Raw genomic sequence first — 26,171 nt, 5'->3', positions numbered from 1 at the left:
CAAAAATCTTGAGCTCCGCCGTGCTTCGGAAGGCACGTTAAGTCGTTGGTCCCTGTTGCATTTGCAGTCGTTAAAATCCGCCAATCCGCAATGGGTCCGCGTGGTGTATACTTACCGGTACACACCCCATACTCCTTATCCATTCATAAGGATGGACTGTTTACAGTCACGTGAACCTATCAGAAAATGATTATAGCTTCTATGCTATCTGATCACTGGCAATCGATTCACAATTAAAAAACTTAAACGTCTATAATTTAGGGGGAGGATTTAGACGTGATAACTATTACGGTATTAAGTAAATTAAAACACAGCGTGGTTGTAACCTTTTAGCTAAAAATTCGATAACGATATTTTTAATTTATGCTGATGCTGGCAACCTTGCAAAATTGTACATGCCCGTCCTAGGCCGTGATCGTGATTTTTAACCTATGACGTGTTTATGTGTATGATACAAGCATTTACTACTTCCTTACTTACTACTTTAATTAGTAAAGAAAGTTAATTCGCTATCGTGATGCTGTACGATATTTGTTAATGGACGTCAAGTTCGGGAGGAATGATTTTTAAATTGAGGGACAGGTAATTTTGGAAAAAGTAGATTATCAATTATTGATACCTAGTACTTTAAACTTTATCATGATATTTGTGTATAATATTAGTGTAATAAGAGCCGGAGGTGAACGACCTTATCAGACTGTTATTTTATTATTAACACTGTTGTCAGATTGTCTTCAATTAGCACTGACAGTATAAATGGCAAAAATACTGTTAGCATAATAAGAATAGTACGGAACTGCCATTGTTTATTTGTCTACATCTGTTTTATTCATGTCGATCATGGAGACTTAACCGGCGATGTGGTGGAGAGCCGTATCAATAGATATGAAATACACAACGATAACCCAGGATATAACGTCCTGGGGCCTAAACGATGAGAACACACCCAAAAGAAATTGACAGAAAAGGAGGAATAATACCGACTGTGAAGCTTCTTTATAATTATCAAAACCCCAAAATTCGGCCCTGGTTACTATCACATATTAAATAAGTTTTTTTACAAAAATCATTTCAATTGTGATTTGAAATTTTCGATGAATTTTTTGTCACCAGAGAGATCTTGTTTCACTCGACGCATTATAAAAATTTATTTCCGTGCAGTAAAACGTAAACTATTGGGGAGTTCTCTTGTTCCATCTCAGGTCTCATCAGGTTTCTATCACCATCAGAACAGCCACCTTCCTTATGGACTCCTGATGAGAAAAGGTGGCTTACTCCTGAAAACTGGACATGATCTGATGGATCATGTCCAGTTGGATGGATGCATTGTCATCCAAACTAAATGTACAGACTAAATTTTAGCGGTTGAAGATATCTGCTTCAAAATTAAGTTGTTAGGATTCCACTGGAACATAGGTAAAATCAAGCTAATGTACGAGTAATTACTTACTTAAATAGTATTTAAGCAAAAAAGGATATTTTATTAATTATCGTTGCTTTAACCAAATCCTGATCATAATGATATCAAATTAAACAACTAACAATGTTTACATAGATCTTCTTAAGCTAAAATATGACGTGCGCACTCTGCGTGGCTGATGTAGAGTTGATTCATCACTTAACGCGGCCTCGATAAGAGGAAAACTATTCGTAAAAATTTATAATTATATATTTATAGAATCTAAAACATTATAATTTTTTATTAAAATAATAAAATTAAAACTTAAGCTAAACTTATAGTATACTAAACTTGTCCAAAAAGCTGGCAATATTGTATTGTGTACTGGTAATTTATATTGTGTACTTCAAAAGCAAACTTACAGCCTAACTACATATTGGCGCCTTTTGAAGCTCTCTGCTGCCTAAAATATAAAAATGAACCAGAAAAATATCCTACCAAAATTGTTTTTATCGGAAAGAAAAATCCTACCATTATCATAATATTTTTTGTACCATAACATACCACACCGAAATCAATCGAAATAATGAAGAAAGAATCTTCATAGAATATAACTCATATCATAACTCGTCAAAACTGTGTGGTGCAGAGATTCATACACCAACAGAATTTCGTCATTTCACTGGCCGCTTCGCGCAGCACAGCTTTGGTGAAATCCCAGTTGTCAATAATTTTCATCAATAACAATATACACATAAATTACCGCTTCATTAATTAACATGTCCTTGTCATTTTATTAGTCAGATAGACTCTGCCCATATCTGAAACTAAATATACGAGCCAGATCACCGCATTTACCACAAAAACCGGAAGACTGCCTTTGTGGAAATCCCGGATTAAAATGGCAAATTGTCAGCGAATGGAATATTTCAATTTAAAAACAAAGTAAGAAATCCTTTAGAAAATTTCCACTCTTTCGGTGTTATAACCGAATACGAAATTCGCGTTGCTAAGAAAATCGAGCAGAAAAGTTGGTTAACGGACTCTGGGCTCCAACCGTAACGCTCATATGAGAGAGTTTATAGCTTATCAATACACATTCGGATATATTTGATGTCGTACGCACGACGTTGATGTCTTTTTTTTTAGGGAAATTCCAGGTAGTTACAATGTTCATGGAAATTCAAATTATTCTAAATAGTTTGTGGAGCTTGTTTATTTGTTTGTTATCTCTTCACACTTTATCTACTTAACCAATCTTTTGAAAAACATTGTCCATGTCCTTATTATAACTAAAGTAAACTGAACATATAATATGGTGAAAATGCTAATTGCAACTTTAATTTATCATAGTCATTTTACAAAAAAATAACATTTGACAAAAACTATAGACGACGCCATTTCTGAATTAAACTTTGGACAAGATTATTACAATTTATAACTATGGTGTTAATTATATTGTACAGGTTAATGATATGTAGTTACTTTTTAAAGTCTATTCTGTAGTTTAATATTTATACTCTTTGTTATTTTTTTACATAGGTTTTTTTTACATTACACGCAGATATAAGATAAGCGATGTACTTATATTTAGTTTCGATTTATTTGGATTTTGAATAACTTTAATTACACATACTTGATCTAAGTATACGGTTGTAGATTAAAATTAATTTGAGAGTGAAAGAAGCCTTGATATGAAGACCGACGGATGTAAATGTTGGTCGTTATAATTAATAATATTGATCAACAGCAATCTGAACGGTCCAGAAAAAACAGCCAATACAGTTTTTTGCAACCTGCCCGATATCAAGATGGTCCTCCTTCCTAAAGTTTCAAAATTTTTATCAAAATCCGGCATCTATATTATAAGTACAATTAGACTATCGCAGGTGTTTACGGAAATATTCTTTAACATAATGACACATACTTAATATCTATCCATTAGGATCATGCGTCAAACAATACGGATAAATTTTCACAACCAATTGGTTTTTTTTTATGGCCACATCGGTTGTTGTGCATTGTGACTCTTACGAGGCGATTGACTTAATTGACTACTAATTGTTTTCTTATTTCTATGTCATAGGTATTTCGCATAGTTAGCGTCAATGGCTTTTTTATTACTTTATATTGCAACGAAATCAGCGCTGTCAACAATGAAAACATCGCCCCAACTTTTCAAAATCTCCACGAAACTTTTATCTAAACGGCTACAACCTAAGATCAAAAACAGTACTTTTTCACCTTGCATACGGCATCCTGAATTTATCAGACCATTGGCACTGAAGCATCCTTAAAGACATCAAGCCAGAATATCTAGGGTTTGTCCGTTCTGCCAGGTTTAAGCGAAAGCTAGCCAGATATTTGTTTCCTGTGTGATTTACTGGTTTACTGCTCCTGGCATTTGTCGTGTCCACGAACCTCGTCCATGTCCTTAATATAACACCGTCACTCTAAGTAGTTCGCCTTCGTTTTCACCGTCTACTTTTTATTTCTGCTGATTATTTTATCTAATTACGCGCTTAGAGTTACTCGAAACTACACTATCGTTGAAACAAACAGGTTTTATATTTATAGATGAAATTCTATTTAATTGTTGCAACACATGCAAATGGCGAACTTACAGCCGTAGGCTTTTACTACCAGTCCGCCAACAGATGCCGAGAAAAGGTACACGAACAGACAAAAGTAGATAAACTAATTAAATAATTGAAATTACTCGCGGCCATTTCTGAAAACACGTATAACAGACAAATTAACATTGGCAGGACCAGTTTAGCGAAGTTTACATAAGTTTTTTCAACAAATATATAGTTCGAAACTCAGCAAATCGTAGTTATTTTTTGAACAGGTAAAAAAAATGTGAGGCCCCAACAGCAACAAGGCTGCGCAGGCGCCTCCGACGCGGACGTCAAACATGCCAAAGGCCACCATTTTTTTTGCATAAAATTTTCAACCCGTTTGCATTATTTTAAAATTTTATTGTTATATTTACAAAAAGTCTAAATGAAATGTGTTTAAAGGAAAAAGTCTAAATGCATTTTATCAAAAAACTGAAAAGTAGAATTTTCAATTTTTTTTCAAGTTTAAAAAATAAGTTAACAATTATTCAGCCTGCCAATTAAGTCAGCTGATCAAATCAAAATTAAATGTGTAATGCAAAATTCAACTCTTGGACTCTTGGACTTGGATAAATAGAGGAACTCTAGTACTTCTCAGTCTACTTTCATCTGCGTTTTGGTATCAGACCTGTCTGTAATTCCGGAACTTATATTATTTTACAATCTTTTCAAAACTGATGAAAAAATACGGCTTGTGATTTAAGTAAATAGTAAATGACGCGGGAGTCAAGTTGAAGGCGCGTGAATAGCGAAGTGATTTAAAAGCGTGGTGGTGGTCGCGCTCGGCCAGTACTGTGCACCTGACAGAGCGGCGCAGGCGCACAGCTCGCGCTCACCGCGTATACCATCACTCACACGCTACCTAGCGCCATCACCTTTCCATATTCAATAAAGTTTTCCAACCCTCGGGAGTGCATGTGTTTTTGGACTGAAGCTGTCAGCTGAAAGAAGATTAGGTGTGACATCTATCGCTATCAGGTATGACTAGTGATAAACTCAGTGTACTATTCGCGGCCTCTGAATCATGTGATGAACTGGACGAATGGACAATTAAAATTGTAGGCACACTATGTGAAGGCAGATGGTAACATACATGGAACTTCATGAAAGTAACTTATTGGTAAATTTATTACTACCAAAATAATTACTTTCTGTAATTTTGTAGTTAAAAATTAAGTAATTATAAGTTACAATTAAAAAACAAATTAACAGAGCAAGGAATATATAGGTTCAGGTTTCTTAATAAAATTTAGGTTTATTAAAAGCAAATTCAAAGTATTGCAAATTTAACGTGACTAATAATTTAAATGGAAAATGATGATTGAGTAATTCGTACAAGATAGCAGAGTAGCGGCCTAGTTTACGATTGTATTACAAAATGATTGACACTAGTCTTAAAATAAACACAAGTACCTAGATAACAATTTCCTTAACTAAAGACGATAATTTGCTGCATGCAGTGGCTGTAGCGCGGCCTCGGGTCGGATACTGTCGGTGGAGTGCCCATTTTTCCGCAGAGTCGTTAATGAATGACCACGCGGTTGATAAGTTAATAGATAAGGGACTATCGCTTCTAGTGGTTGCTGTGACTACGCGAATTCGATAACAAATAGCAGTGATTTTCTAAACACACGGAATGTAAATATTGTCAGCAATAGAGCTCACAAAAATGTGAATAATTTTATATCTACTCAAAAGTTCGATTATTTCATTATATTAGTATTGTAAACAAATCTTCGTCATACCATATCGTTTATAATTATGTCAAAACATACACACACATGAATGTAGCCGTTGCTTTTGTCAACATAATCCGACAATCGTGTAAAATTTTGAAGGAAGCATTGGTCATACGATACGAATGAAGTTTCCTGTGAACATCCGAAAACATGATCCAACGCAATGGTCTACTAAGAAAGGAGTTCGGTTTTGAAGCCAAGGATGTACCAAGGTGTCTGCAGGCGTTAGTATTCTCTGCGCGTGGCTTGAGGCGGTGGCGAGTGACGTAAGGTCGCTGGCCAGTGACTCGACGTGAGATTAACATTACACCGAGCTATCGCCTAGACACACTTACACTGTGTCTAGGACTAGCTATTATATGCTTCTAGTACATTTCTGGCAGAAAAACCAATAATAACTCCTACTACGGCAACTTTAATTAAATCCCGCTAAAACGGAAAAAACTAACTTTATATGAGAAGGTTTATAAAAAGTACATACATAGATACCATTATAATCATGAATTGACCTTCCATAAAATGAATTGTTTAATTAAATTTTTTTGTTCAGCCGAAATCACTTTATCATGAGGAACCAGAATTGTTGGCATCTGGTTTTAAAATATCCAATTAATAACACGTTGAATAGTTCACAGATATTCGAGATATCTAACGGTTCGATGTCCTGGTCACGTCGTCTTCACATTTGGGGCACCAGTTGCCATCTAGCTCATTAACATAAAACTTAAACAGCGAATTAAAAAAATTCGCAAAAACCTAGTTGGGCGCTGTCAAAAGACGCTGTGAAATAATTTAACACCCGCCAAAAAACTTTTAAATGAATATAATAATATGCGACTTCATGGCTTAATATTTATTTTCTCTATCTATTAAAACAATTACACCAATAACCATCAATTTTATCAATGAAACACTGCCAGCTAATTCATAAACATTAACTATGGTGATTAACATAACATCTACTACAAGCTATTGAATGTATATGAATAATTGAAAAATACTTTACCTGGATTAAATACACAAGTAGACGTATTTTTAATGCATTTGAGTGACCTGATTAGTTAATAATATCTTACATATAACAATTTGTGTATCTGATTTACCAAATAAAACTCTTCAATAAATCATAAACATCGTGCATAATATGATGTGCTTTTATAATTTGACGACCTTGGTGGCGCAGTGGTAAAGTTCTTGCCACTAAACCGAGAGGTCCCGGGTTCGATCCCCGGTCGGGTCATGATGGAAAATGATCTTTTTCTGATTGGCCCGGGTCTTGGATGTTTATCTATATATGTATTTGTTATAAAATATAGTATCGTTGAGTTAGTATCCCATAACACAAGTCTCGAACTTACTTTGGGGCTAGTTCAATCTGTGTGATTTGTCCTAATATATTTATTTATTTATTTATTTATTTAAAATTCATGTACAATCATGATATTACAAACAAACAAACATTTGTTTCTTCAAACGCATGCCCATATTGTGATCACTTTGTTAATAATTAAGTAATAACTAAGAAAAACGCTATGTTAATTGTTCAACTTCAACCAAGATTATCCTTGAAGAATGAAACAAAAAAATATGAATTCAATCATTTGGATGACGTATAGTATGTACTAATTATATGTTAAAGAAAATGTTCCCACGCTTAATTATTGTATTTTTTTTTTCGAGGAAAACGTAAGGTATATTTTAAAATACGTCTGAAATCTCCATCCTAAAATATTTATTTTTTCTGTCTTCAGTTGAGGACAAGTTGGACAATAAACCATAATATGAATTCCTAGGAGCATATAATTCCTTGAAACGAAGTACTATTGTCTATGTATGGACAATATGGATTGAGTATCATTTTATACCAAAACAATATGCGTTACTTGATAATCATTTCCACGGCTATTTGAACCCATGAGTTTATGGGCATTGTTCACTAATCAAACGAGAAACATACCACAATAGATCGACATTGTTTCGAGAATTAAATTATAATGTACTTGTTAGATACACGCCTTGAGTGGCTTGGCAACGATCTCTTTATTTCGCCAAATAAGCTATCAAACATAAGATTGCGACCGATTTCAGCGGAGCATTATTCAAATTTATTTATACATAGGACAGACCTGTAGTCCGTCCTATGTATAAATATCATTGTCTTAGTTGCATAAAGAAAGTAAAAATAAAATTTAACTCCAGTGTTAGTACTTAACTAATAACACAATGGATTAGAAGAGGCAACCCTGTGTTTGTATAGATAATACCTATAATCAGTATGGCCAAACAGCATACTGCAGGACATACAACTTCCCCGCATTCATCACTCACTTATATGAATGATAATCAGTATACTGCATTATACACATACATCCATTGCGCCATGCCAATCATTTTACATTTACTCAAACGTATTATTTTTGTGATCTAACCACGAAATTACAAATGTTACATAGGTACTTTTTATCAAAAATTGCGCTTTAAAAATGAATAAGTACCTATACAATTTCAACTATTTATTTACTTGAAAACGCTCCAAGTTCTTACATCACTCTTCAATAGATGTTTTACTTTACAACTGCATTATTTGCTTTAATAAATGCTATAGCATTACTGCAATTACTTTTACGTCATTTCTAAAATGGCCAATTGTTAGCCCTTTTAAAGTGGTGGCCCCAAGTGTTATGTGCAAGCCAACGGAAAATCTTGTACAAAATATAGTTTCATGTATTCCAAGACAGCGTAGAGTTAGCATCCATTCTTTAACATATAGATGTTATGAATAAGTATATTTATGAATATAGATATTTATGCATATAGATGAATAAGTATATTTAACTAAATAACTGTGTCGCAAATTTTCATGTGTGAAATTGAGTTTTAGATTTAACTATTGGCTTTCTACATACATGAATGATATATATTTACATTAAGTTTACATTATGTCGATTAACTTTTATTTGCATTTGGATGTTAAGTTAATTATCTTCTAATGTCCGCTTTAGATTTCGGAAAACAAGTTCAATATCCAAAGGGCTTGTAAGTCGATCGGCTAAAATCTTAAGCTGATCCCAGACCGGTTTTATCCAGTTGTACAAAATATTTCGCACTGACGTCAAACTGATAATGGCGAGCAGGTCCACGTCAGCATGCTCGTTGTAGATTCAGCAGCCATTGACATTGATGTGATAATACCTACAATCATCTACTTTTCGAATGTGTTAATTGCTAACACTGGCGTCCGATTTTATTCTAGTCGCCTAAAGGCTTCTGACATGACTTTTTCTTTCCTTTGAAAAAACGAGTTACATAAATATTGTTTAAAAAATATCCGACATTAATCTTTTTAATGACATCAATAAATTGTATGTAATATGTATGTGCCACATGTGACTCAATTTATTAAGTATTGATAATAAATGGTGCAATGCGATGAAGTCAAACAGTGACAGTGCACAACAAACACATCCAAATAGATAAAAGTATTTTCTGTGTATTTGAATATTCTAAAAATATGCTAAGAATAACGGTAACGGCTGATCATAATCACAAAAACACAAGATCTCAAATTCACATTACAAGCGACAATTGCGTCTGAACCGCTGTCGACCGTTGTTCACGGTTAAAAAGGTATTTCGTGAAATAAAAAAGTTGTTTATTCGAAAATGCCGTAAAGCATAAATTGCAAATCTTGAATCTCGACATGTAAATAACTACATCTTTTCGTATCAACGAAACACTCTATTAGTATCGGTCAGCAGAAAACATAATATAGTGGATTGATATTTCCCATTAGCAAAACGGAAACTAACGTAATACAAAGTTAATACCCAAAGTACACGAAAATAACAACGAAATGTACGTAATAAAGTAAATAGGTATATGTTCGTTTGTGCACAAAAATGACAAATGTAAACGAAGTAGAGGCTCTGAGGTGAGGATCCTTGGCCGACCAGTGGGAAGTAAACTACGTGTGTCCTACCACTGGTCAGCATACAATACATTTATCAGTGATGTACACAGACATTATGTACATGTACCTGTAATACCTGTATCCGTAATTCGCATATTGTTGATTCAATATAGACATATATACGAATTAAGTTCCGATGGAATTTTCTTGTGAATACACATCATTATAATAACTTGTAATAAATACTCAAAATATTTTTGTCTTATTAAGTTAATGTATATTTACATAATGTTACATATCTTGTGTTTTTATCATACTTAACAACAACGGTACCAGTACAAAAATGTATGTTAGTGTACAGACAACAGCACAATAACCTACCCAAATTAATTGCAAACTCGCCGCTATAACCGCGCCATAGAGGTTCATGCAGGGTAACTTGATGTGCTGTTGACTGTACCGTAACGGAAAGGTCGAATTGAACCTATTTGCATTTTTGATCTTCAATATTATTTCCTTCTAGGCCAAAATTATGAAAAGTAAGAAGTGTATGTCAGATCAGGATAATTAACGTGACGTGTTCTTGGAATTAGATGCAGCCTAGACCTATTTATAAGTTGGCGCAACCTTGATAGTGACTGTTCTCACATTCTTGTGTTTACACTAGCAAGTACAAAGGAATGTGAGAATAGTGGTGGTGTGAGATGTGCTGAAGCCAGGGTCACCATGAGCAAGGATAGCGTCGTTGGTGAAGGAGCACGTTCGCGGCGGCCTCGCGGCTTCGGCCAGCGCCTGCTAATGTTTACATTTGCGTCGCCCGCAGGCAGCGCTGCGGGCGACGATTAGTTGCAAAATGATCGCGGTCGAATTGAGTTCAGGGTCGATCTGTTCGCCTCCGGGTGTGGCGCAAACGCAACGCATCGACCACCAGCCACCATTCCACCACAACGGTCAATCAACCATGCGTGCGCCCAAAGCTTTCTTGAGAAATATTAGAAAACATGAACTGAGAAACTTTGAAATAAAAACTAATCAACCTTACTTTAGACTCCATGGAAACCTTGACCATAAAAACCGGTCAAGTGGCAATCGCTCACCGAGGGTTCCATATAATTAGCTTTTAGTTACATAATTACAGTTGTCGGACTTTTTCCTTTATCTTTATTAAAGTCCTTACATATCTTGTCAAAATTATTGATTCTATGGGTAAGTTGCACCGTCAAATTTGACGTAGATTTTAACCGGAGCGTGGTCGTTTACGTTTAGACAAAATGGCGTACTTTGCGAAAGAAGGTTACTTTGAGAAGGAAGGTCAAATAAATAAATACATAATTTTAAAAATTTCATAACATTTATAATTACACACCATATTTGTATTGTGATTAGTAATTATATTAAGGAATATGTCTTTCCTCGTTAATTCATATTTTATGCAAAAAAAATTGCGATATATACATAGATATAAAAAATGAATGACTTATCAATAAATCGCACATATCAACTAATATATATTCTAAATTCGGTGTAAACAGATTACGTCAACACACAAGATATAACGTATAGTCTCATGAAGTTCATCAAACGTCCGATTCAAAGTCCAACGGCAGAACACGCTTTTCTGTTTATGTTTTACGTGTTAAATGTAATGACCAAATATGTACGTAGATCTAAACTGGCCTCTCTGCCTGTTATAGCTTTTGCAAAACGAATGCTGCAATATTCACATCCTAATCCTGAAGGCAATAATTAAAATGTCTACTTGAAAACCTTAAACTAATTACGCACTTGCATATCTTGTCATTGTAACGCTCTAAAATTTATAATTTAGCAATTGATGATAATTACTCGGAGCAAGTATAACAAGGCACAACAATTTCGGCAATAGAATATTTTCGTAACATTTTGTTGTAATAACTAATCGGCAGTGTGTAACATTCAGCTGAGGAGAGCTGATTCATTAGCTCAGCGCTCTACTTTCGGCTTGCAATATTAACTACAGACACAAGGTGTACTGGTCGACATCCACCGCAACACGCAGGCATTCACGTTATTTCATATTTTCGTCATAAAATGGCTAGTGACTCGCAGTCAACAGATCTAATCTAACATGTTCGAAGGCTAGTAGGTATCTCAGAGATGATCATTAACCGAGTAGAAAGTATCTGGTCAATGTTTCGACAAAACTTCAAATGGTTCATAAAAACTTCGTTTAACTTGTCTGTTAATTGGTTTTTATTAATATGTTCAATACACCACATTGTTTCAACTACGATTTCATATGAACACACACTAAATGGTTTCAAATTATAACCAAGCAATAACACCATCCAATAAATTAAAAGCTATATCTAATACAGTGACCCTTTAAAAATTGAGCAACTTCTAAAGATAGCTATGATATTATGGAATTAACACCATTTATTAGACATAAACAGAACTAAGAGAAGCGTTATCTAACAGTTGGGTAATCGTATCGTGTTCGTGTAGCTCGGCGTTCCAGTCCAGCTGGTATCGCAGACCTTCCATTCTTTGTCCGTCATGTTACGATACTTACTATTACGATGTTTGTTTAAAAATACTTAAGGTCACGGGCGCACGAAATAGTTCGTAGCACACGGGCTACGAACGCACTACGACGTAGGCAACTTCCTCTACGTACGTTGTAGCAGTTTTAAAAATATGTTTTAGTCAAATTATGATATTTCACTTTTTCTCCAATTTCGGCCAATATTTTTAGGTAAAAGTAAAAATATCTTAAATTTCCATTGACAAATCGCTTAACAAATTATGCAAATTTAACGACCTAGACCTAGGCAAAATGAAAATTAATACGCAGCTCACATGAGTTCTGCACCATAAACTGGTAGAGGACCTTGATTCGACACATTAACTCTATTCAGATATAGTTAGCAAGCACATAGTAACAAAACGTGTTACCGCAAATTACGGAATCAAGGTATGATACGAAACGCGAGGTAGGTACAGTTAACAAAAAATAAACGAAATAGTCAACTGTGCATCAGTTAATATTTTTCTTCTAAGCAATAAATTAATAGATGTTTTCTTTTTCCAATTTATTTAAAGTCCCATTCTAAATAAGTTCCTACGTGGATTGTCCAAAACTAATATAGTACTTTATTTTTAAAAGCTATGTTGACTATACCTCGTTTCGCCAGTATTATGATACACTTTCATGGTTCCGTGACGATGGCGTACATTTTATGCATCTCTTGTGCAAGATGGAATGCAATAACAAATAAACATTTTCAGCACAAATGCCGGTGCTATTTTTATATGAGGTGTTTTGCAATAAGTTGCTCTATTTCTGTTGTTGCGATTATCTTATTTCATAAGACAAAAAGAAGTGCATAAAATTGAAACTTAGTTTATTTAGTGCATAGAGACTAATCAAAACTTACTGTAAACATTTCTTTGGGATCAGGATTTTCTGAATTTCCAGTTAGATTGCTTTTTGTGGTATACAACATTGTTGTTTTTTTTTCGATCTTGAAGCTGTAGTGAGAGTCGAGCACCACGCTCGACTACAGTAAAGAGAAGATCTTCCCGCCAAAGAAAAATTAAGAAAATACTGATGCAAAAACCTCTGATATTTCCAAAAGAGATATTAAATGTTATAGTTGCATAGACGTACATTTAAGTGTCTCACACATGCCTATTGATTGCAGTGAACATATTGTTGAAAACAAAGCTGTCTCTTAAGCAGGAAGTCACCAAAGCCTTCAGGGTTACCGTAGGCCAACCTTGCAATGATCTATCATCACACAGCGATAAACAAATAAGTGTGTTTTAACTATTAATTAATAGATTAAATAAGCCTCATCGTTTGTCCCCATTATTAGCTCGCAAATTGATTTAAGTGATTAATGACATAAGCACTTATAGAAGTTAAAAAAATAAACAAATTGGATCCCACATGAATGTTATTTCTGTTGCTATATCAATATAATATAAAATATATAAAATTAATTCAGACATTTATAAAAAAAATATAAAATTTGAAAAAGAATTGGTCGAGATCTTTGACCAGTAACAGGTCACAAAAGAAATATAAAGTCGATACTAATCCAATGACGATCACCAAAATATTTTTTATTTTGCGCTTACTTTCACGGCTATTCTGCTGCGTCCGTTCATGTCATTGAAAGTGGATTTCAATAGCAAATTGGAATTTTCGTGATAGATGCGTGCAGGCACGCGCCGCTTCGCCGTCCTCTGCAGTCGCTACACTACACGCTAGACGTGACGTGACAGTAATTTTATTATGTTTATTACATACTTTTGACCAGGTGGAGTTTATTGAAATTATATAAACTATATAATAAAGTAGTGTTCTCATTCGCCTATTTATTGATTACTATATCGTATCAGTACTTAAAACTCTTACACTTCACATAAAATCATATAGAAAATGAAAAATTAATAGCGATCCAATTACAATAGGTACTTTAATTTTTTACAACATCCTTGACGACATTGCAGCCAAAACATCCACAGAATAAGAATTCCCTCGTACGGTACATCGCATCTTTACAACTAGAGATACGTCATTATTGCGTTACTCTGATGATTCATGTAGCAAAATGATTGTATAGTGCATCTTAATTTAACAGCACATTGCAACAGACAGTAGCTTGCGATATGATTGATGATTGATGTCTCCCCTTCTAACCTTAAAATTTTTTCAATGTTCAGTTCAGCCTTAAAATTCAAATAAGTTAACTAACCTTCAAAGCTTAAAGATCTATTAAATACATTATCTAAGTGTATATGAACGAGTAAATTGCATTTTTTACTTGTAATATTCAGTTTGTGGTTTTAGCAAAACAGTATCGTATTTATGTTTTGTTTGTTCGTTATCTAAATCGACTGGTCAGGTCAAGAAAGGTCAAACGGGTCGCACAATTTTTATGACAAAGTAACAAAAGTAAATACCTAATTACAATTATCGATTGAATAAAAATCCTTTTAATTTTTAATATAATTGTTACATGAATAAATAAATATGTCACGTAAAAAAGCAAAGTTTTACTTTTTAATATAATTAATTGTAATTTCAGGTGCCTAACATAACCCTAAAATATAAATGAATGCTTCAGGATTCACATAGCAGAGTCACGAAAAGTACAGTATATAAAATTTACTCCATAAAAATCTTGCATATGTTTCGTTATAACAGTTTTAAATAGATAGATTTTATCTTGGCATTTCCAAATACCAGCAGAGAACGATTATGAAACGAATTCTCGCACAACGACGTCGTAAACCAATAACAACCATACCAACACATCAATGTCTACTGGAACTGCAGATATAGGATTTTCGGATACCTGTCATAATGTATGATTAAAATTTAGAACATAACCGGGTAGTTTTAAAGCTGAAATTTTCGCGGAAGCATCGTAGCTAGTAACAGATATTTTAGACGCGAAGACTCACGAAAAGATAGGACTATATTCATATTAAAATGTCCAGTATGATATGAAGTTTTCCTCGAGGCTCTACGCGTTTCTTTGTGTTTTATTTATGCTGCATGGAGGTACGCAGGGACGCACACGGAATGTAAATACCGGTTGGTGTTTCCCCACCGCACATGGTTATTGTTTCATGACCTTGCGACAAACAGTAATTAAAATTTCATGATCTACGTAATTATAACACAAGATCCCAACAAGCATAATTATTCCTTGCACTTTGCAATATAATATTACAATCACAGATTGCACAAACACTAGTGGGTGCTTCCGTCCATGTCTTACTTTAATAAATATAATTAAAATAAATTATGATTTTATAGCAGTCATTATATTATTATCTGTCATTGTCGTACACGATTCCTATAAGCTTATCACAACTATTATATACGAAGGTATGTATAGATGTGACTTTTTCGAATCACAGAAAATAAATCAACGAAGAAGAGGAAATATATGACCGGCACATAAATACGAATCTCTACATTATCTACTTTTTTATCCGTACATGTGTACTTTTTGTAGATAATCTGCTTACTGTATCTCAATAATAAACTAACAAGGAATTATTAATTCATAGATTATTTTGTTTAAATATAGGTATCATTAAATTATACACACTGAAAATTCTTAATTCATATTTTATTACCTGAAATGAACCTTTATATATAAGAAAAATTCTTGATAAAGGATCGCGGCACAACACGCGGTGGATTTCGATGTATGAGATGAAACAGTTTACGCTTAGCTCTTACATAACTCTGCGACGTGCAGCCAATGACCCACTTGTAGTCAACACGAGGCGATTGCTCCAGCTAATGACAACAACGAAATTATATTGCTACAATCAATCTATAATGAGTCGCTTTATGAAATCTATTATAGTGTACGCTCATAGCTGGGTAGCAGGTACTGTTTAATTGTTAAATAATGTTGTTCGATAGATAACCGAAATTGAACAAGTTTAGATAACTGATTATTTAATCACATATTATCGTAGAAAGTATTCTGTGTGTTTAATCAGTCGCGAACGAGATCCAATATTTATACTTAGATTACAAAAACGTGGAGATAAAAATCTACACAAGACGTGCGGACCGGACACACGTTTTCGAAGTCAGCTAATGTGTATGACACGTAGCGAAGGTAATATTGAGTCCCGACTACTAATGCATCAAATCTACCAAATTCCTCGGCCTGGGCAAAATATATCTAACCACATTAATTCGTATCTATTAAAACTATAATCAAATGACAAGAGAGGCTCAATCCCACTTATTTACAACCGAAACGATTGCGAAACACGGTAAGGTTAACTCGATATTGCTACGTGTGTATTCGCAAGCGAGGAGCAGGGTCAGCATAGTTTCGACCGACGTTCTTCAAGCGTATCGACTTTGAAATCCATTATTTGGAAGTCGAGTGCCGGGTTGCCTTGTACTGCGAAAGGCATTCAACTTGAACTTGAATTTTGGCTACGGGAAAATGTTATCATATCCATGTTTTTTTAAACAATCCTATAATATATAACTAATTTTTAACAATCCAATCGATGATAAGTTGGAATTATTTTATACCACCAACCGATGGATTTATTTTTATTTTAGGTTTTGGTTTATGATAGACATTACATAATATAGAGTTAGATATAAAGTAGAAAGATAGTAGACATAGACATACAACAAAAATTATAACGCGTTGAGAACGCGTTGTTAGAAAATGAATACTTGGTTTGGTAATCTCCCTCCCTTCATAGCATCGTCCATCTAGCCTTATTCTAGGTTGTGTGGGGTTGGTATTAGCATGTCTAGAGTCTTTCACATTTCCCAGACTGTTCTTTTCTATTCAGTTACCTTCATCTTAGCCACATTTCACGTGAATGCAAACGCTCTGTCCATTGTGGGTCTTCCTCAGCTCCATTTAATTTAAAATATTCTTCTCACTTATAACGTTGTTATTGTCCCTTTTTCTAATATGTCACTTAATTGTTAATTGGAGATTAAAATCGTTTTTTCTACGGAATAGAACACCCGATGGTATGTGATCACCGCCGCCTAGGAACAATTAAATGCATTACAAGGGACATTACAGGAGCATTTCGACCTTTCAAACTTTAAATATCTCTGGTTTTTTGAAGTAGAAGAAGTTATCGGATCCGTAATATTGCCGCAGGAAGTTGATTCCACAATTTGGTCGTACCTACATGGCAGGAAGTTTATTTTAAACGTATCGTGGTATTGCAATCCCCAATCAGTCACTTAAATTATCTTCATTTCATACACATATAGGTAGTTTGATTAATTTACAAGCGTAGCGTAGACAAAGCCAGGCCTGTCTGAGTAGATACCTATTTATCAATCGATTTATGAAAATAGGGGCAGTGTTCAGAATATATTTCAGAGTCATCTACCCGCAACAGTCATTTATTTATTTCTGTTTATCAATTTTCATAATCTATTTTATTGCATAGGTACATATGTAGGTAAAGTACTTAAAAATATGTCTTTATTTAAATAGTGACTGCTTATATAGATGCCACTTACAACATAATTGTAGTACCTAAGCATAGAAACCTACAGATTTTTTCTTATCGAATGAGATTTTGGTGTCAGATTTTATTCAAGTCGCTAAAAAGCATCTGACATGATTTTTACGACTAGCTACCAAAAACTAGTGACAAGTAAGTACATACTAGAGAACGAATCTACCATTGTGTAGTTACCCTCACATTAGGTATTCCTTCACCGTAAGCAAGTGGTTGCCTGAGAAAATTACTGTAGGTACATGGGTCAGATTGTTAAACAAGGTCCAAATCCTCGTGTCATATGAGTTCACATGGCACGAGTAGGATTAGGACCTTTCGAATATAGACGGACATTATAACCACTGGACCACCATCGCGTCAACATATAAACCGCTTAATGTATAATCTCCATTTCTTTTAATGGTATTTTACCTACATAACCAAACTGTTTTTCTCTTATATAGAAGGTACAAAAAGTAACTAATTACATAACGAAATTTCATTTATGTACTTACTTAGTTTACTAAGTATACAACTCTACGCAACTGAGATTGATCTTATCATTGAAGTTCATATCTATCAGTATCTTATCGGTAAAAATGTCTATCTACACGACTTATAGTTATCGTAATAGATAAATATACATACGTATCCCGCGCTATCTTATTATCGCAAAAGAAAACACAATGTCTGACTGAAATATGTAGGTAGGTCATATGCTAAGTAAAGGGCGGGCCACTGAATTAAGAATAGTAACTAAATCAATGAATCCAGCGTTCTTTTCAAAGACTAAAGTAAAAATATTTGTATTCATTGAAAAGACTAAAAATAAATAAAAAAATTTTAATACAGAATAAATACTAATATATAACCTAATATATACCACCGATTGGTGCATGGTTATAGTTAGGTCCTGCATGTGACGGTCTATGGCTGCCATGGAATTCGGAAATAAATAAATAGACTCGCGCCATAAAGATTCAAGCGTAAATCGATTTCTACCCACGCGTTTTCGTGGTGTTCGGAGCAAGAGCATCTAGGATTCTAGACCTTCCAGATACCAGATGTGAAGCATGTTTGATTGATTAATGCTTACAAGATTAACTAGGCAGGAGAATTTTATTATTTATTAAGTTTAATCCTTCATGCAATATAAACATATCATAAAATATATCATCTTATAAATACTGCAGATCTAAGCGGGTAGGGTTTCTATTTATATTCTTTTTTTTATTTGTTTCAGAATAAAACTACATAAAGCTGCAGCTCAGTAACAACTTGTCACTTGCCTCGCGAAATTGTTTTCAGGTAAGTCTTAAATCTAAACAATAAAAATCATTTAAATATTTTCTATCTCTTTCCTGCTCTCTCCATGTTGGCCAATTCGTTTAAGGGGAGACATGAAGCCGAAACCAATTTTCAGATTTTTTAGATCAGGGGTTTTTAGATCGAGTTTTTTTATTTGCAATATAAATATCTACGAAATTTGCGCTAGTCCGAGCCGAACACGGCCTTTAGTGAGCAAATCTACGCATTTAGGCCTCAAAATATGGATCAAGTGCTTAAACAAATAACGGTTAACGGTAACCTAACAATTTAACTAACTATCATCCTTACATAATTATTATACCTAAAAATAAGTCCCCTTTGTCCCAAAAACTACTGGACGTATTTTTGTATGGTTTTCTCCAGTATAGATAGAGGTAGTGTGATCTTTTGAGGAAGGTTTCTGGATATATAATTTATAATAGTTTTACCCGAATTTAAATATTAACCGAACTTCTTTACTAACTAGTACGTAACAAATTATAATAAAAAAATCACACACTAGGTGCACCTATAGATTGATTGTCGAATTCAATGTCAAATTACCGAATAGTCGAATACACCGAGTTTACAATGAATTTACAATTCTGTAGGTTGACAATATGCTGTTGACTGTACACGTAGGTAGTAGATGCACGTAAACACTAGTAGGATAGAATTTTAATATTGTAGCTATTTGACCTTGACCTACAAACCTATATTTGTGGACACAGGCCTACAAAGACACTTACAATGTAATCAAATCTTAGCTACATTCTTCATTATTTTTAAATATTTAATCATTGATCGCATCCATTATTTCGTCGCCGGCGACGCGGCGGCGCGGCATTGCGTTCGCAACCATAGTTCGCAACAGGATGTGATCAACTAGCGCCATCTGTGTGCTTCCTTTCAATTCAATTTCATTCCGTCCCGTCAGTCAGTCTTGATTTTGAGATTCTAGTTGGAGGATGATGTCTAACCTATTTTTCAATTTCGATTTTTCGTAATAGTCCTTGTGAATTTTATATATTTTTATCAATTATAATTTGAAGTATTAAAATGTGTTAGTGTAAATATCTGTGCAATAACATATTTTATTAACTCAGGTATCCACCCGCCTTACATCTGGACTGTGGTCTCAGTATCAACCTATTTTCTAGATTTATTTCATGAATTCTGGTATTTTATTATTTTTAGGAGTCACTACAATGGCGTTAATACTACAGTATTTAGACGACATGCACGTTTTTATGGACAAATATGGAGGTGAGTAATAAACTCATTCATAGTTCAGCCTATTTATCACTACAAACTACATAGGTACCAATTAGACATGATTGTCCAGTCTCTGTTATTGTTTAAAGTAAAATGCAGATAAAACACATTATAATAATCTGTAGCAAAATCAAATTAAAACTATTTACTGTATGAGCTATAAGTTTCTGTTCCAAGTAAATAAAACACCCATTTCTCAGAGGTAGGTGCCTACTGGCTTATTCATGTACCAGGTACATATTTAGGTACGTACTAATTTTGTGTTTACATCATAATTTGTAAAAAAAAATGTTATAAATATTGCTAAGAAAAAATGTAACCATTTCTGTCAATTAAACCCAGTGGGGTCTCTTAGAAGTTTTTTTTTTTATTATGTATCACATTCAAATTTCTAAAAATATTAATGCATTTCTTTATTAAATTGACCTATAATATAATGTTATTTACATATATTTTATACACAGATAATTTTTAAATTCCTATTTAATTTCCGAATTATTTTATTGATACCACCATTATTATAATGTTTCTAAAAATTTTACATTCTGTATACCTACCTAGTATAATCTATACTACTTCATAATTATATGTTCTTAATTAGTTCGCTGCTTGCAGGCTTAAATGTGCCTAATTTTATCTGGATGACATTTTCAGTGGCATATATTTAGGTCAACGAATATTACATCATCGCTACTAAAAATCTTACAAGAGATTAGTTTGACTCTAAAATTTTGTCAATATCAACAAATGACACTGTAATGGCTCATAAATAAATATTTACAGTATTAGAAGATTTCAAACATATCTAACTTTAAAATTTGATAACCAAACTTATTTATTTTAAACCATTCTTTTTCAGATCCCCGAACAAATCCATGGTTCCTCATGAGTTCTCCATTTCCAACACTAATTATTTGCCTTTCATATGTTTATCTAGTCAAGGTGAGCCAAAAAAATATTTTGTAAATTAATTGCAATATTAAACTTGGGTATTTAGATTACTTACAATAATATATACATATATAATAGGTACATACAAAGTACAATCTCAATCAATCAATATAACTTTTGTGTATGTTCTGGATTTTCAAATGTATTATTAGTAAATAGCATTATGATAAAAAGGTTCATAAATATTGCTATAATTTTGTTATTGTAGATTGTCAAGCTTTATTTGCAAAAGTTGCCAAATTAAGCACCCCTAAAAATAAACTAAAAAACTAATATCTTTATTATTTCCATTTCAGGTTTTGGGCCCTCGGCTTATGGAAAACCGTAAACCTTTCGAATTAAAAAATATAATTATAGGCTATAACTTTTTACAAGTTATCTTCAGTGCATGGCTATTTTATCAGGTAAGTTATATATTTGTATATTGCTTAAATATTATTTTAAGTAAAGTTCAACTTTCAGTTTTTAATGGTTTTGACGTGGTACATACTGCCTTCTTGATGATATTGAATATTTTATGGTACAATTCTATGAAGTCTTAATTTTATTACTTAAAAGATCATGTCATGCTGACATACCAGTTAAGGTAATATGCTATTGTCTTTATGCATTACAAATGATTAAACATACATATACTTAATTAATTAATGTCACAGTCTTGATGATATAGTAAATGATATATAAGCTTTGATTTTCCTAATGAAATATAAAAACAGATTATGATATGTTTCTCTCAAGATTTCTAAAAAGAACTATAAGTTTGACGGTCTCCTATATATTCAGCACCCAGTGAACAATCTGTAAGTCTGAAACTAAGAAATCTCGATGCTGTATAAAATAGCACTACAGAGAAATTAAGTAATTGCTTGACCACTAACAAGAATTGAAAGCAATAAAAATATCCTAGCTAACCTGTTTTTAATTGTGTAATGGTTTAATTTTAATATCCGAGCTAACATGTTTTTAATTGTGTAATGGTTTAAATTTTAACAGGAGCCTAAAGATATTAAATAAAGTTAAAGATATTAAACAAATTAATAGTTCTTATGTTGGTACAATTTTTTTAAAACATTAATGTGCCTCGTCCAGAGTTTGATGGGGGGCTGGCTGTATCATTACAGCCTAAGATGTCAGCCTGTGGACTACTCAGACAATCCTATAGCCACGAGAGTAAGTGAAGAAAGGGTGCAAACACCCCACGACTTGGCTCTTATTTGGGACTAACATCTGCTCATTGTATATAAATACCATGTTATATTCAGGACTTGTAAATACACTTTGCATAGATTTTCAGGGATATTTTTATTAAAGAATGAAAAGCTAGCGCTGCTGTACTATATATCATGTAGTTAGTATTCATGTACTAACATAAGTGACATGTAGTATATTATCGTCGTCATGTGCTCTGTTGTAAATATACAAATAATTAGGGTTTGGTGATGGTGTGTTGTTTCAGATCGGTTGGGCGGGCTGGTTCACAGGCGAGTATAGCTATCGGTGCCAGCCGGTCGACCATTCGACCAGGCCACAGACAATGAGGGTGAATTACTAGTTGTTTGTTGCTATCCCAACACTTCCACTCATACATTTTCAAAAATCACTATCTGTGAGTGTCCCGCCTCATAGCAAATTGCTCGATTTCCACTATTGCACTATTTTTATGACTAATAGTTCACTTTTCGGCTACTTTTAGAATAATTAAATACTACTTTCCTCTTAACATATCACCCTGTTAATTTCTATTCGTTCAATTTTTAGCCCGCTGCTTGCTTGGTTTTCTTAGCCCGCTTGTAATTATTTTTGATGCACATAATGTGAGCTCGGGCAGTCAGTCGTCGTTGTTCGTGTCGTGGGTCTCTTAAGACAGCCAACACCCTCAAATAATGCATTAAAAATACTGGGATAAATATGAAAACATCATTAATTACATAGTGACATTATTCATCATAACAAAAGTATCATACCTATTTTCATATATTTTTTATTTTCACTTATTAAGAAAACATGGTGTTATCTCACCTAACATTGTTTTGTTCCCAAATTCATTATTATTTAATGTTCCTATATTGCTTCCGTTTTATAGCGATCCTTGTATACTCGTATCGAATGTATGAGTTATTTTTACGGAGATTGATTGATTCCTATTATTCTGTTTTTGCGGCTAATAAAATTATTTGGAAAATATCACTTTGTTCATTTCGCAGGTTCATGCGATTAAAATCCGAATATAGCTTGAAAGCACCGCCTATACACCACGATATTTTCTTTGCTAATGATAAGTCCGCTGCCATATGATGTTATACACTATCGCTGAATCGTTCCCCAAACTGGCGGGTTCGGCATACTACTTTTTCATCGCGTTAATAAAAGCTCTCATACAAACTCGCAAGTTCCATTCATTTGCGTCCGGGTTCTTTCCAAATTCGGCTATAGTGTGTAACCGGCATAATGTTAATATTATGTAGTATAGTAACATACGTAATGCTTTGCTATACCTATCTGTCTATTAATATTTGGTTTAGATACCTGATACGATAATAACTATTTACTAATGCAATGTTTAACTTTTTCAGATGGTACACGCATGTTGGTGGTACTATTTCTCCAAGTTCACTGAATTCTTTGATACGGTAAGTTATTTTTATATTATCAACTAACAGTTATTATGTACCTACTGAACAACGGTAAAGTAATTGTACCCGTCAATTCAAAATGCGTTCGTTGCGTTTTTCCGCGATGTTGACTGGTAAAATGCAACCCACTCTAAAGTTATTTTCTGTGATCCTTACGTCCTCTATAGGTACTCTAAACTTATATGTATGCAAAATTTCAACAAGATTGATTACAGTGAAATCTTGTTAAAAGTGAAGAATACCATACAAATAAACAAACCACTTGTATTATTTGGAATATCATTTTCACAACATTGTTTGTTTGTAATATTGCGCGAAAATAAGTAAGTACATCAATTAAAATGAATATTACAAGAAAGATACATGTACAAAGGCGGACTTATCCCATTGTTTTCTGTATATGTACCTGTTTGTTACCAGTTCTTCTTTATCCTGCGAAAGAAGAATGACCAAGTGTCGACGTTACACGTGATCCACCACGGCGTGATGCCGATGTCCGTGTGGTTCGGCGTGAAGTTCACGCCGGGCGGACACTCCACGTTCTTCGGGCTCCTAAACACCTTCGTGCACATCGTCATGTACACCTACTACATGCTCACCGCCATGGGGCCGCACATGCGCAAGTATCTCTGGTGGAAGAAGTACGTCACTACGTTGCAGATGGTGAGTTGTTATTATTTATAACCCACTAACGTTTTTAAGGGAAATGTTTGTACGTTTTCTTTTTTAGTGAGATGTGAATGTAAACTCACACTTCGCCTGTGTCAAATTACGTTTACAATTAGTCGTTTCTCATCGTCTCGACTAACTTACTCCGCTTACATATCTGCCACAGTGACCCCAAATCCTTGCCTATTAGTGGGTGGGGTCGTCTTTAATAAAATAATTTGATTTCCAGACTCAGTTCGTCTGCATCGTGGTGCATGCGTTCCAGCTGTTGTTTATCGACTGCAACTACCCGCGGGCATTCGTCTGGTGGATCGGCATGCACGGCGTTATGTTCTTCTTCCTCTTCAGAGACTTCTACATCAACTCCTACAAGAAGCCCAGGAAGGTACGTCATATGTCATAATCATACCCATATATTGCAAAATCTCAAATCAACAATATCAATCAATAATTTATTTGTCAAATAATACGAAAACAGCTAACCCTGGAGTTTCGCCATATCCTGTAATGCACTATGCCCCGACAGGAGCGCGCGCCGCCGCCGCCGCAGACGTCGCTGGCGCCGCTGTACAAGCGCGGCGCCAACGGGTTCAGCAACGGGCATCTGCGCGCGCGCACCGTGCTGCCGGCCGGCAACTGACGACTCTGTGATTGGTAGCGACGCGAGTGCTGCCTGTGCTGTGGTCTAGCCGCTAGCCGATGTACATACTCTTAGTAATGGTGTAAATTTTATTTTATTTAACGGTACGAACATAGCTAGACTTGTGATCGCATAGCGTTTTGTATTTTCGTTAGGTTTACGAGGCGTTTCTAGATTTAGAGAGGACGTATCTGGATTTCCATAACGGTGCGTACGAAATTCCACATTGTATTCGACCGAATGAGGACCTTGCCGCGTTTCCGAGTGATTTGTTAATTGTTTTATATGTTATGCTGCAGGATCGGAAGTTTGTAATGTAATGTGTGAATATTATAGAATAGTACATGATGAATCAAATATACATGTTACTTTAGTAACATTTGACTGGCAATGTTAATGTTGTGGTTAATTTTAACTATGTACTTTATTTTGTTTAGGTACGTTAAGTACTATTTGTTACATTGACTTTACTCAATGTGATTTTAGATTAATTATGTTGAAGTGGTTGTGTTGGTTATTTATTTTGTTTAATTTATCTTTTATTTAATACCAAAATTATGTATATATAAGATGACATTAACGGGTTTTTTAGAATAGCCATCGAAGTTCTTCCTTTGTTTAGTCTTCCGTTTTGTTTCATTTTGTACTTATCAAAATAAGGTGCTTTCATACGATGAACTGTAATGTCCATACGCATCTGCGACCTGGCATTGGTAACAAAATTGTCTGATTCAATGAAATCTGTTTATTATTACTATTATAATTTTTATACAAAAATACGCAAATAAATAAGTACAATAATTACATCTTGTTTTTCATTAAATCAATTGCTGGGAACATTATTGATTCAGTGTAGGTGAAAATGCGACAGAAGGGGCTAACCCAAAAAGTTTTGGCTTGATGTTGTCAAATCTACTACTGATTGACTGCCAATGCTAAAGACCATGTAAAATTGAGAAGAAAAATAATAAAGCGGTTCCTAAATTCCCGACGATTTGGCACTGAAGAAG

General features: G+C 34.1%; 2 protein-coding genes across 4 annotated transcripts in view; both read left to right on the top strand.

The window, feature by feature from the left end:
* The window catches only part of LOC128670762 (very long chain fatty acid elongase AAEL008004-like), a 127,457-nt gene that overhangs the window by 31,766 nt on the left and 69,520 nt on the right, over positions 1 to 26,171 (top strand). The gene's annotated exons all lie outside the window — the stretch shown is intronic.
* LOC128670764 (very long chain fatty acid elongase AAEL008004-like) lies at positions 4,802 to 25,965 on the top strand. Of its 3 annotated transcripts, none has more exons than XM_053746741.2 (10): positions 4,802 to 4,998; positions 18,929 to 18,993; positions 20,191 to 20,259; positions 21,128 to 21,210; positions 21,516 to 21,623; positions 22,309 to 22,389; positions 23,793 to 23,849; positions 24,273 to 24,515; positions 24,751 to 24,906; positions 25,048 to 25,965. In XM_053746741.2, exons 3-10 carry the CDS (start codon positions 20,202 to 20,204, stop codon positions 25,159 to 25,161), a joined length of 900 nt encoding a protein of 299 aa, XP_053602716.1. In that variant the 5' UTR covers positions 4,802 to 4,998; positions 18,929 to 18,993; positions 20,191 to 20,201; the 3' UTR covers positions 25,162 to 25,965. The 3 variants fall into 3 exon arrangements, with proteins under 3 accessions (XP_053602716.1, XP_053602713.1, XP_053602715.1); XM_053746738.2 differs by lacking the exon at positions 22,309 to 22,389 and adding an exon at positions 22,676 to 22,759 and having other exon boundaries at positions 4,803 to 4,998; XM_053746740.1 differs by lacking the exons at positions 4,802 to 4,998; positions 18,929 to 18,993; positions 22,309 to 22,389 and adding exons at positions 19,932 to 20,099; positions 22,676 to 22,759.

Source organism: Plodia interpunctella, chromosome 6 (genome assembly GCF_027563975.2).
Source record: "Plodia interpunctella isolate USDA-ARS_2022_Savannah chromosome 6, ilPloInte3.2, whole genome shotgun sequence".
NCBI lineage: Eukaryota > Metazoa > Arthropoda > Insecta > Lepidoptera > Pyralidae > Plodia > Plodia interpunctella.
This window is presented reverse-complemented; position numbering and strand designations above follow the sequence as displayed.

Excerpts from the sequence above, each read along its gene's own strand:
- LOC128670764 (XM_053746738.2), top strand. The coding sequence starts at position 20,202 with ATGGCGTTAATACTACAGTATTTAGACGACATGCACGTTTTTATGGAC. Across the intron at positions 20,260-21,127 it reads TTTTATGGACAAATATGGAG|ATCCCCGAACAAATCCATGG; the intron begins GTGAGTAATAAA and ends ATTCTTTTTCAG. Across the intron at positions 24,907-25,047 it reads CCTACAAGAAGCCCAGGAAG|GAGCGCGCGCCGCCGCCGCC; the intron begins GTACGTCATATG and ends ATGCCCCGACAG.